Source organism: Muntiacus reevesi, chromosome 9, assembly GCF_963930625.1.
Source record: "Muntiacus reevesi chromosome 9, mMunRee1.1, whole genome shotgun sequence".
NCBI lineage: Eukaryota > Metazoa > Chordata > Mammalia > Artiodactyla > Cervidae > Muntiacus > Muntiacus reevesi.
Window position 1 is genome coordinate 69,986,755 of NC_089257.1, and position 13,631 is coordinate 70,000,385.

The window sequence follows — 13,631 nt, forward strand, 5'->3', positions numbered from 1 at the left end:
ATACTTCACACTTTATAAAGTCACATGGTATAAAGTGCATTTTGTTTTATGTGCCCTAATCTATTTGATACCCTATGCATTATCTTTTATTGAGGAACATACACAGTACATAACTAAGAAAAATTAGACAGGCAAATCAGTATGTTTTATGAGCTGCATAAAGTTTTTAATGTAATTTAAGGAAAACTATCAGTGCTAAAATACTTCAAAGATAACAGAAGATGCAGAACACAATGGGTTATTAAATTCCCCCCAAAACCTCACTGTCAGGCTGTCTATCTAGAATATGGTCCCCGACACACGGAATTCACATTGTGGTGTGTTTCAGTGGGGTTATGGTGGGTGGATCACAAAGAAATGCCGTCATCTATTAACAAAGGGTGGCACAACGGCTTGTCCTGAAAACCCACTTCTGAAAGAACGGCCACACCACAACAGTCTGTGAATACAGAGAACTGACTTCAAGCACAGAAGTCCTCTGGTGCCCTCAGTAAGCCCTGCGGCACTCGTATGCCCCCCACGCCAGGCTCCCGTCTTCTCTGGTCCACGGAGAAGCGTCCTGGAGGGCAGAGGTGTCTGCCCCCTCGTCTGGGGAGAAGGGCCCCACCTTGGGCGGTGGGTCATTGGACATCGTCATGAAAGAGGTGAAAGGGTAGGGGGCCGGGGTGGGGTACCCCTGCGTGTGGTACAGATCCTCCAGCGCATGCAGTGAGTAGGACTGAACCCCGGTGAGGGGCCCCCCGCAGCCGGCGCTCCTGTGCTGGGCGACACCTCCCGACTCCAGCTGGGAGAGGCAGCCGGTGTTGGGTGCCAAGCTCTGCAGGGCATCAGCCGGCACGGGGTCTGGCTGGCTGAGGCCTTCGGGCACCGTCTGCTCCCACGAGTCCCTCTAAGGAGGATGGAAAGGTCACTGGGGTTAGTCCCTAGGTGATGGTCTGACGGGGACACATTTCCTTCCCGACACAGGGGCTGCTGGCCTGTGTCTTCCCAAGCCTGCTTGGGAAGGACAGCCTCCCTGTGCTGCCCAAGGCCTCCTTGCAGGCGGCTCTCTCCTCTGCTGTGGGACAGTGAACCTTCTAGTGCCTTTCTCTAGAATTAAGTGTGTGTGTAAATAGAGTCCTTCCCCCAGAAAACATTAAAAGAGTAAATATGAAAATAATAAAATGAACATTTAGGCAGCATTTCATCTACCCCTGGAAGGAGAAGCCTCTAAATTATAGGGTGGGCTTCTAAGGGGTCTGGGAAGGCTACCCTGCCCCCAGGGAACAAAGACCTGGAGCCTCATAGGTTGGGGGCTGGAAAGGTTTAGGTCTGATTCAACGCTAGGCCACTTACTAGCTTCCTGCCTCTGAGTGCCTCACTTGGTTCATCTGTAAAATGGGGCTTTAATAACTGTACCCTGAGTTGTTGCCAGTATTAAATGAACATGTGCACATAATTCCCACTCTCTGGAGGCCTGTTTGGTCTAAAATCCCAGGCCCACAGATTCATTCCTTTGTGGTCGCAGGCTTTACAGCTTTGTATAAAAAGGTGATTCGTGTTCTTTCTTATAAACTCATCTCGGGAAGGGCTGCGAGAGGAGGAGCTTCCAAAGGGGAGAAACACCGTGGGAGCGGGAGGAATGAAGGGGAAGGAAAGGCGTCCTGGTGCACCTGCCCCGGGGACGGCCTCGCTGGGTCTGCGAGGTAAGTCAGTGCTCTTTCCTCAAGCGCTGGCGGAACAACGGGGGAACATCTGGCGGAATCCTTAGAGTGTTAACACAAATGGCTGTACGTCCCGTCCTGTGCAGCCGTCCAGCCCCGATCCCTGCATAGACAGAGCCTCCTACCGCGTGGCTGGCACAAATCCCCGAGGAAGGCTCTCTGGGCGTGGATTCTGGCCTCTCCCGGGGCGAGCAGACCCTTGGCTGCTGGGCGCACGGGCTGCCCAGGGCCGCGGGAAACCCGACCTTGGTGACCCCCTAAACTAAACCTCTGCTTAGTCCTCACCAGTACTCACTAAGTACTCACCAGCACGAAGTGTGCGGGGTCGGTGGGGAAGGGCGGCGGCAGGAGCGGCGGCAGGGGCGAGGCGCTGAACAGGGTGCCGCCGTTGGGGGTCAGGGCCGTGGGGCGGTGGTCCCCGTAGGGCTCCGGGAAGTAGGGGTCCAGCAGGGCCGCGTGGCCCTGCCCTGCTGAGGACTCGCAGCCAAAGGGCTTGGCCCCGCTTGACGTGCAGGCGTCGCTGGCAAACTGCTTGGCGTTGTGAAAGTCCGGGTCGGAGAGGAAGGATCTCCTGACACCATAGTACCCTGACATCACCGGTGAGCCTGTTGCCAAGGGGAAAACAGACGGGCAAATGTTTCCTTGGAGGAAGTCAAGGCATTTCTATGGCAGCTGGGGCTTTCCACGTGTGGCATGGTGTTTCTAACGCAGGCCTGGTGCCAAGGCCATTTAAATAGATAGATGGCTTGAAAAGCATTCAATAGAGCGGCATTACCACTTTTAAGTACTCTGGCCCCCCAAACGGATTGGTTTCAGGTTCGAGCTGCCTTTGGTAATGAGCTCACTTTACATGGAGATATTACTGCCCAGAGTATCTCACATACACATTTTTTTGGTACACCTTCTGTCTGCGAGGCGCTCTCCTAGGAAGCGGCTGGGCTAAAGAGGACGGGATAAGAATCCCCTGGCATTTGCTGTTATCTAATGAAGCATCTTTTTCACAGCTTCTGAGCCTTGTCCCCATAGATTAAGAGGCTGTTTCTGGGGCATACTATGTGAGATTCAGTTTCTCTAGATAAGGTGACACTGACCTCACCCCGAATCAGAGGCAAGTTGTACTCTTCTTTTGATTTTTGTGCACTGACGGTGACTTGCACCTAGCAGGCAACGGAAAAATGGTTTGCCTTGTTTCGCTTCTGCCAAGCCAAGTTAGAGGACCACGGAAAACGTTTTCTGGCTTTGAAGAGTCTGGTGTTATTTGCTGCCCTCTCGTGGCCAGTTTGAGTCCCCACTCAGCTCCCCTGGGCCCTGCAAGCTTGAGAAGGGAAATCCTGGCACAGAAAGCCCCTCTCGGTGGAAACCTGGAGAGGCCGAAACTAAGACTCTCCTTTAAGAGAAGGCCAGTGAAATAGTCCCAGAGGAGAAGAGATGTGTTTGCTAAATGTTTTCTGAAACTGTAGCTCAGTTGTATCAGGGCACCCTGTATCATTCAGGAGCATAGACTCGAGGACTATAAAACAGATTTTTTTTCCCCCCAGCTGGTGTTGGGTGTGATCCAGTTAGCTCAGACCTACTCCCTTAGCCACAAAAGAGTTGAGCTGGGAGGAAGTTGTAGGTGCTTGTCTTTCTTACTTTCCACGATCACAGTAGACTGCTTCTGAGCTTTGTCACTGCCCACCCTGCCCACTTTTCTGCAGGGAGAGAAGACAGACTCATCAAGACCCTCCTCCTTGTTACCCTGACTCAGTCGTAGGCGACTCTCCAGACATGGCACTTAGACCCCTGCTACCCAAGGCGGCACATTGTATTGTGCTCAATACTCTCTTGTCTGAGCATAGTTCTCTTTCCCGTTGACCCACCAGCCCTACGCGGGCAGAACTTACATCTTATACATTTTCTGTAAACCCAGTAGTATAATACTTTTCAACAATTCATGTAAATTTATTCATTCATTCAAAAGAAATAAAAATTCCTTGCAGAAACTTAACAGCACAATTCCACTCACTCTATTTCCATCTTAAATTCTATAGCCCCCAAATTCTAATCTGCTCATGAATTTGAAAGCTGCAGTTAGAGGTTTCATCATAAGCATACTTCTCTGAAAAAAATACCTCTGCCCATGAAAATCAATATCAAAAATAAGCTTTTGTTTCATGCCATGAATCTATATCCATTGTAGTGGTTAAGGCTGCGAACAGCAAGGAGACTAAGTAAAAAAGGCTTCCAGGCTCTCCGGTCTGCATTTCCAATTTCCAAATAAAAAAACACAGAGAAAAAGTCCTTTGCTATTTAAACATGTATTTTTTTCTCCTTAAAAAGAGAAAGAGCCCTTCTAGATAATGAGAGAGGCTGCAGAAATTTTCTTCTGTAGAATGGAGCAGATACAGCCAAATTCCAATGACAGTAAATATGATTGGGAAACACGGCATAGAGACATTCAGACATGCGGGATCTTCTCCTGCTCTAATTTCTTTCCCTTATCCAGCTCTGAAGATGACCCAAATTAGTGGGAAAACCTATGCCACTTCTGAGTTTGGAAGTGGAATTCTCCAAGCAAGAATACTGGAGTGGGTTGCTGTTCTCTTCTCCAGGGGATCTTCCTAACCCAGGGTTTGAACCGGGGCCTCCTGCATTGCAGGCATGTTCTTTACAATTTGAGCCACCAGGGAAGCTGTAAAAACTGGATGAAGGGCCTAATTGCTATTATTGCTTTTGCCCAATAAGCTTATACTGGACAGAACTCATTCCAAATTCAGGAACGGCTGCCAGGAGGTCTGATTTTACATTTTAAAAATAAGTATTTCAAAGCACCAAAATGTTCAAAGTCTTGTAAGGCATCTATGGAAGAATGGAAGCCTAAATGCCTGATTTACTTCAAAGGGAGGGAATCGACCCCCTTGAACTGCAATACTTACCTGGCACCGGGCCAAATGGAGACTGAGTGGAACCGACACTGCCCTGGAAGAAAGAGGGGCATGCATGTTTTATTCTTTTAAAGAATTTTAATTGGCGGATAATTGCTTTACAATACTGTGATGGCTTTTGCCATACATGAAAATGAATCGGCCATAGGCATACATGTGTCCCCTCCCTCTTCCCTCCTCCCTCCCCACCCCGTCCCTCCAGGTTGGCTTTAGTTGCAAGTTTGAACTTAAAGATTAAGAATACATTTCACAAGTTTTATTTTCTATTGCTAAAAAACTGAGAGTTGACAACAAGTTGAATACAAGTACCAGAAAATGAACTTCTACAAGGGACAGAAAGAAATCAGTTTTAGATTCTGGTAAACATGCCAAAAAACATAGACTACGTGAAAGGAAATCATTTATCCTATTTTTTTTTTCCTCTACTGTTTGCATTAATGAAAGTGAAAGTTGCTTAGTCATGTCCAGCTGTTTGCAACCCCATGGAATATACAGTTTATGGAATTCTCCAGGCCAGGATACTGGAGTGGATAGCCTTTCCCTTCTCCAGGGGATCTTCCCAACCCAGGGATCGAACCCATGTCTCCCACATTGCAGGTGGATTCTTTACCAGCTGAGCCACAATATCCTTCCACATATCCTTCCACAATATGTATCAGTGATTTATATAAATGGGCTGTGGACTTCCCAGGTGGCGCTAGTGGTAAAGAACCCACCTGCCAATGTGAAAGACATGGGAGATGCAGGTTTGATCCCTGGGTTGGGAAGATCCCCTGGAGAAGGGCATGGCAACCCACTCACTCCAGTATTCTTTCTTGGAGAATCCCATGGACAGAGGAGCCTGGCGGGCTACAGTCCATAGAGTTGCAAAGATGACTGAAGCAACTTAGCATGCATATGACACACATGTTTATATAGGTACATACATATACGAATAAGATTGTATTTGGTGTTACCATTGAATGGCCCCCTTTTAAACTGGCTGCCTCCCTGTAGAATGGACGTTTCACTAAGGCTAGAAACCTTGACTGTGACTTGTTCTCTGCATCCAGAACAGGGAGTGATTCAAAGTAGACACAATAAAAACATGTGGAATAAAAATAACAGTTTAATGAGCATAAGAGGTTGAGGATGTTGTCAGCTGAATTATGTCTCCTGGAAAGATATTGAAGTCATAATTACCAGTACCTGTGAATGTGAACTTATTTGGAAACAGGATCTTTGAAGCAGTAACTAATTAATTTAAAACGAATTTACTCTGAAGGCTTGTGGGCCCTAAATCTAATATGACTGGTGTCCTTATAAGAAGAGCGGAGACAAACACAGACACAGAGGGGAGAAGGCAGTCTGAAGAAAGAGGCAGAAATTTGAGAGCTACAGCTTCAAGCTAAGGGCCACTAAGGTTTGCCAACAGCCTTCAGAAGCTGGGGAGGGGGGGGCTTCCCCAGTGGCTCAGCAGTAAAGAATCTGCCTGCAATGCAGGAGATGCAGGAGACGAGGGTTCGATCCCTGGGTTGGGAAGATCCCTTGGAGGAGGGCATGAAAACCCACTCCAGTATTCTTGCCTGGAGAATTCCATGGACAGAGGAGTCTGGCGGGCTATAGTCCATGGGGTCTCAAAGAGTTGGACGTGTGGAAGCAACTAGTTGAAGCAACTAGGCACCCAAGCACCTATGCCAGAAGCTAGGAAGAGGCAGAGAAGGGTGTACCCCTAAAGCCTTCAGAGGAACCTGGCCCTCCTGACAACTCGATTTTGGACTTCTTTTGGACTTTTAGCCTCTAGATTTGTAAGAAAATAAATTATTTTTTTAAGTTGCTTAGTTTGTGGTAATTTGTTACTGAGCCTTAGGCATGCCCTAATACAGGGCGTGATTGATGGTGAAGCAGAATTCACTGCAGTGTGAGAAGGGGCACTGTAGGAGTAAGATGGGGTGAGGTGGAAACTTAAGCTGTATTAGGGATGGGGTGGGGAACACGTCCTGGAGGAGGAGATGCTCAAGTTGACAGCTGAAGGAAGGGTATCCAGGTGTGTTGAGTCTTAAAATGCCAATTCTGGCTCCAAGATGCCCAGGAACAAGCTAAGTGGAAAATGTAGCTGTAGAAGTGAAGAGGTATCAACATCCACTTTTTCGGATTTGAGTTCTTAGTCCTGTCCTGACCCTGATAATCCTACAGACTCTCAAGTGTTGGAGGGATTTTGTAGAGTCTTATTCACCCAGCACTCAGTGCTGAAATCCTCTCCAATGTTATTAACCCTGGGTGCATTCAGCCTCTAGTGATGGAGAACTCAGCACCCTCTGAGAAAGCCAATTTCTTCTTTGGCAACCTCTGTTACAAAGTAGGATGAAAATAGTCTTGGACATATTTCTAATCTCCTTGGTCCATACCGAATAAGTTAAACCCTTCTTTCATAAATAACTCTTCAAATATCTGAGGGTAACCCATCATTTCCCAACTGTCTTAGTCAGACTGGGCTGATATAACAAATACCATAGACTTGGTGGCTTAAACAAGAAACACTTCTCCCAGTTATGGAGGCTGGAAGTTTGAGATCAGGGTGCCAGCATGGTTGAGTTCTTTGGGGGGCCTTCATCCTGGTTTGCAGATGGCTGTTTTCTTGCACTGCCTTCATGCGGCACAAAGAGAGATCATCTTTCCCATATGTCTCTTCTTATAGGAGCACCAGTCCCATTCATGTGGCTAAGTCCTCCTGATTTCATTACCTCCCCAAAGGCCCCATCTTAAAATACCATCATACTGGGGACCAAGACTTTAACATATGAATTAAGGAAGAAGGGGGTGAGGTATACAAGGCTTCCATCTGTAGGACTAAATTGGAATTCTATCTTCTCTAGGTAAATATCCACCAAGTGGCAAGTTTTATTTTCTTGGGCTCCAAAATCCCTGAGGATGGTGATTGCAGCTGTGAAATTAAAAGACACTTCCTCCTTGGAAGGAAAGCTATGAAAAACCTAGACAGCATATTAAAGAGCAGAGACACCACTTTGCCGACAAAGGTCTGGATAGCCAAAGCTATGGTTTTTCCAGTAGTCATGTACAAGATGTGAGAGTTGGACCATAAAGAATGCTGAGCACTGAAGAATTGTTGCTTTTGAACTCTGGTGCTGGAGAAGACTCTTGAGAGTCCCTTGGATTGCAAGGAGATCCGACCAGCCAATACTAAAAGAAAATCGCCCCTGAATGTTTGTTGAAAGGACTGATGCTGAAGCTGAAGCTCCAATACTTTGGCCAGCTGATGCGAAGAACTGACTTATTGGAAAAGACCCTGATGTTGGGAAAGGTTGAAGGCAGGAGAAGGGGACGACACAGGATGAGATGGTTGGGGGGCATCACACAATGGACATGAGTTTGAGCAAACTCTGGGAGATAGTGGAGGACAGGGAGCCTGGCGTGCTGCAGTCCATGGGGTCGCAAAGAGTGGGACACGACTGAGCGTCAGACACTGCTTAGCGACTGAACAATAGCCACTCAGAGGTAGCATGGTATTTGAAAGTGCAGACTTTGGAATGAGTGTCTATATTTGAATCCTGGCTCTGCCTCTTGTTTGCTATGTGATCTTAGGCACATGACAATTAAATATGATCTTATACGTCATGCACTGAGAATGGTTCCTGGTTTTGAGTAAGGAGGGCATAAGTATTAGCCATTATCACTCAGATGCATTTTTACATTTCTTCAAATCTATGGTTTATTCCTATAAACATGTCTCCATGTCTGATGTTAAAGTTTTTAAAAAAATTATTTTACTGATGTAGAGTTGATTTACAATGTTGTGTTAATTTCTGCTGTAGAGCAAAATGATTCAGTTATACACATTCTTTTTCCTATCCTTTTCCATTATGGTTTATTACAGGACATTGAATATAACTCCCTGTGCTACACAGTAGGATTGTTTCTAAAATTTTACAAAATATCCATTCTATATATAGTAGTTTGCCTCTGTTAATCCCAAACTTCTTAGTAGGTGAACAATATGTGTGGGGTCCAAGGTGGGTGTAGGTCAGGATGCTGTGATGTCTTGTATGGGAAGGAAAGGAGGTGGTGATTAATTAGAGAAGAGCTTGTGTTCGGGCACATTTTCCCATGTTGCCAGGGCCCATGTTATGCAGTATTTCCCTCTGCTCTCCAGCTCTTTCTGGCTGGGTCTCTCCTCAAACGCTCGCGCCAGGGCCCGTTCCCTCTGCCTCCAGCCTCAGCCTCCTTCCCTGGGGAAGCAGAGTGTGGCAGGGGTGGTAGCCGTCCTGGGCACTGCCTCGGGGGGTGTCCTGTTGCCTTCTTGCCTCCGTTTCTGTCTGCCTGCTCCCCTTAAACTGCTCTGGCCAAGGCTGGGGCCAGGAGGGAAGCTTCCTGTGAAAGGCGGGGTGCATGTCCAGCTGGACAGACAGAATGTGAGCGCCTCTCAGTAATGCACCGGCATCAGCCGGCCCGGCCCTGGCCTCAGCCTGAATTGTGGGCAAAGGTTACCCTGGGCTCACGCAGTCCCTGCAGCATCTGCCACCACCAATGCCAACAACAATCTCCCTCCATCTCTTTTCCTTCTGCCCAGTTTTACTTATTACTGTGGAATTGCCAGCCCTGTACCCCCAATCCAGTTTTAATACCTGAAGAACTTTCATAATGACTAGGCTAATTGATTTTATTTGTTACTTGATGAAAAGAAGCCTCTTATATTCGTTTCCCCTACATATTTTTGCCCTTTACCTGCTGTGGAAATTAAACACTATTTCCATTCTTTATGGGCAGTCATAAAATTTTACCTTGCGTATTTAACAAAGCCTACAAAGAGTATCTTAAGCCTCCCACTGACAGACAAGACCCTTAGGGCATTAACTCTTTTTGCTCCTCTCCTAATGTGCATGAGTATGTCATTTCTTGAATTTTTAGCTTAAACCTCCACAAATTAAACATGATTATTTTCATCATCATTTTGCCAAGTAAATATGTATTAGAATTACTACATATTTATCATTTTCTTTGCTTATCTGTTCTCCAAACTTTTTTCTAGATTCATTGTCCTTCTTCTGAAAGAAACCTTTAGAAAATCCCTTTCCTGTAGGTGGTGGTGGTTTAGCCTCTAAGTCGTTTCTGACTCTTTATGACCCTATGGACTGTAGTCCACCAGGATCCTCTATCCATGAGATTTCCCAAGCAAGAATACTGGAGTGGGTTGCCATTTCCTTCCCTAGGGGATCTTCCCGACCCAAGGATTGAACCCGTGTCTCTTGCATTGCAGGCAAGTTCTTTATTGACTGAGCCACCTGGAAAGTCGGTGTTGGTGGCAACTTCCAGCTTTTATGTAACTGAAAATATAATTCCTTTTGGCTTTGTACTTAAAAGATACTATTTACAAGTATTCTTCTTTCAGCACTTTAAAGATTTCACTTCACTGTCTTGTGTCTTCCATGACTGCTGTTGAGAAGTTTGTTATTAATCTTACAGATATTCTATGTAACAATCTTTCTTTCTTTTCTGACTACCCTTTAAAGTATACTCCCTTTGGTTTTAAGATTTTTCAGCTTCACCTCCTTTTATCTTGAGATAGATTTTTATTTATTTATTTATTTATTTTTTTTAAATTTTATTTTTTTTATTTTTCAGTGGGTTTTGTCATACATTGATATGAATCAGCCATAGAGTTACACGTATTCCCCATCCCGGTCCCCCATCCCACCTCCCTCTCCACCCGATTCCTCTGGGTCTTCCCAGCCCACTTGAGATAGATTTTTAAAATGTATTCTGATTGTATAGGATGTGCTTCATGTGACTGGGGATGCATGTCTTTTGGAAAAGTTTCAACCATCTTTTACTTAAATATTATCTTGTCTGTATTGTCTGTATTTCTCTCCTTCTGAGTCTTCGATGTTTGTTAAATCTTTTACTTTTATCCCCAATAAATTCTCAACTTCTTGTTACTTTCCCTCTATCCATGATTCTATGTTCTATGTTTTGGAACAGATTGGCATAGATTTCTTCAGCTCTATATCCAGTTCACTAATTCCGTCTTCAATAGCAGCTAATTTGCTGTTTAACTCATGCATTGATTTCTTTTAGTATCAATGATTAGATATTTTTTCAGTCCTAGGAATTCTATATGATCTATTAAAAATATTGGTTGGTATTTTGTTGAGTGTTTTTTATTTATTATTATTATTTCTGTTTTAAAATTTTGTGTTTGGTTATGCTAATACCAAAATTCTCCAAAAGTCCTGGGAATTTAACTTTATTGTTTATGCTGACTCTCATTCCTAGTGATTTGTTTCCTTATGCATTTGGTAATCCTTGATTGAAACATGTATCTGGGTTGACCTTAACCTGTGAAAATCTGAGCTCCTAACGTGAGGTTGGGTTTCTCCAGAAGATTTATGCTTATATTTCTTGGGAAGCAGCTCCCTTCCAGGTTCCCCAGTCCTAGGTTTAGCTACCCCAAACTTAGCAAAACTAGCTCAAGGATCAGTCAGTCTTCATATAGAAAGCTAGTTTGGGCCCCTGTCCTTTGGGGACTCTGCCTTTCCAGTGTGATCATCTTCTCATCATTCAGTGTCTTTATTTCTGCTCAAACATTTCCCTTCCCTTCCATGTCAACCCTCAAATCACCCCACCAAACCCCTAGTTTTACTAGTTTTACCAAACCCCCTAGTTTTACTGGTTTCTCTTGTATCCTACCAGCTCAACAAATCAGCAAAAAATTTTTATGCAGGATCCAGTTTTGTTGTGGGTATAATCTCCCCACCTCCAGACCATTGACTCTGCCTGAAACAAAATCACATCCCTAAGGATTAAAAATAGAAGTAGATGCTGTCTTGTCTTTCACACATCAGATTTAAAAAATTCTTTTCTACAACTTCCAACATTTTCCAGCAGAGATATGAGTTATAATAAAATTCATAAGCACATACTTGTAGAAATTTTATAAGCACACAATTAGGCATGTGACCAAATATGTTATATTACTAGCTCACTTAATTATCAAACCACTCCAGAGAGTAAGTAATATTATTTTCATCTTAATGATGAGGAAATTGAAATAGAGAATAACTCAGGTTCCTCTGCAGGTAGGGTTGTTGCTGGTGATAATGGTATGATTTCAGGGTCTGTTTCTTTTATTAAAAAATTTTTTTTTATTGGAGTGTAGTTGATTTATAACATTGTGTTAGTTGCAGGTATATAGCAAAGTGAATCAGTTATAGATATACATATATCCACTCTTTTTAAGATTCTTTTCTCATATAGGCCATTATGGAGTATTGAGTAGAATTCCCTGTGCTATACCGTAGGTTCTTAGTAGTTATCTATTTTATATAGAGTAACGTGTATATGTCAGTCCCAATCTCCCTATTCATCCCTCCCCCACCCCCTGTGAACCGTAATTTGTTTTCTACATCTGTGACTCCACTTCTGTTCAAAACTTATTTCATAACTACCACACAAGACTGGCTTCCAGGAGTTTTAATAATTTGAAAATAAAAGTGGGAAAACATCATAGTTTAAAAATTTAGTATAAAGGATACTTAGGATATTCAGCATTACTGACTCAACCACCTGAGTTTGACCAAGCTCTGGGAGTTGGTGATGGACAAGGAAGCCTGGTGTGCTGCAGTCCATGGGGTCTCAAAGAGTTGGACACAACTGAGTGAGTGAACTGAACTGAACTGAGGACATTCAGAGAAACCAAGTAATTAAATAAATGCTCACAAAGAAGATTCAGTGGGATTTATATTTTTCTGTGTGTGTGCATACACACACACTTCCATATCTATATCTATCTATCTATACATTTTTAGCCTTCAGTGAGTATTCCATTTTGGGGGGAGGAGTTCAAATTAATTAAGGCATAATTTATGTACAATGCAATTTCCAACTTCTAAGCATATGATTTGATCAATTTTGACCATTTCAAAAAGCTCCTATATGATCTCCCCCATTGTGATATAAAACATTTCCACATAATTAATTATTTATAGCTATAATCAGTGCTTATGGTGATCTGGGAAATATTTAGATTGGATAAGTCATACAAAAGGCAATGATAGCACACAACTTTTGTTCATCTCACAGAACATAGAAGAGTTCTAAAAGGCCTATGTTGGGACCAGGAAGGGTTTCACTGGACTGATTTCAGAGCTGGTATCCCCGATTCATATGTTGAGAAAGAACAGCCTAAGACATGAGCCTTAGATACGCACTAGGTATCTTTGTTCATGTGAAGGGAAAACACATTTCTTTTTACCTTGTTCAAGATATTATATTCATTCAGTTGCATCTCACCATATGAATTCTTTAGAAATAATATTGAAATTAATATTGAAAAGCCCATAACTTCTGACCAAACAAGATGGTATATAATTTTTATTTTGCATACAGCAAACAACAGGATCTTGCAATGCCAGGTAGCCAAATTTAGAGGTTTACATTTGAATGAAATTTGCCAGTGTGCAACTTCCTGTAGCTAACACAGTAGCCTCACAGCTGCCCTGAAAGCCCCTCCATGAAAATGAGTTAATTTGAACTAATAGGTCACCATGATAGTAAAGTGATAAGATCAGGAGTTTCCCTTTACTACATTCATTGTCATTTTTATGACCCTATACTAGTTTTAGGTGCCAGGCTGAAAACTGAAAGACCATGTGAGATGTACTAAAGAAGAGGGCTGCAAGGCGTGTAAGAGTTTTCACGATATATTTTAAAAATTCCGACCATATAGTTTGAAAGTGTCTCTTTAAACTCGAAGATATTGCTGCTGCTGCTGCTAAGTCGCGTCAGTCGTGTCCGACTCTTCATGACCCCCTGGACTGTAGCCAACCAGGCTCCTCCGTCCATGTTTTTTCCCAGGCAAGAGTACTGGAGTGGGTTGCCATTGCCTTCCCTGAAGATATTGCTGCTAATGCTTAAATAAAAACCGTAGCCTCTGCTGAATGGCTGGGATTCCTTTTCAAGGAATTCACAGTATATTTAATTTCTCACTGTCATCATATTGATGATTGGG

The 13,631-nt window shown here is 43.8% G+C and overlaps 1 protein-coding gene across 1 annotated transcript in view; it reads right to left on the minus strand.

Annotated features, from left to right (window-relative positions):
• Positions 1-487: 487 nt before the first annotated feature.
• Positions 488-13,631, minus strand: part of POU2AF2 (POU class 2 homeobox associating factor 2) — a 38,259-nt gene continuing 25,115 nt past the window's right edge. The window contains exons 3-5 of the mRNA XM_065944364.1: positions 4,619-4,661; positions 2,010-2,308; positions 488-889 (exon numbers count right to left, since the gene is read on the minus strand). Of these exons, the coding sequence (XP_065800436.1) occupies positions 488-889; positions 2,010-2,308; positions 4,619-4,661 (744 nt within the window). The remainder of the gene's footprint in view (positions 890-2,009; positions 2,309-4,618; positions 4,662-13,631) is intronic.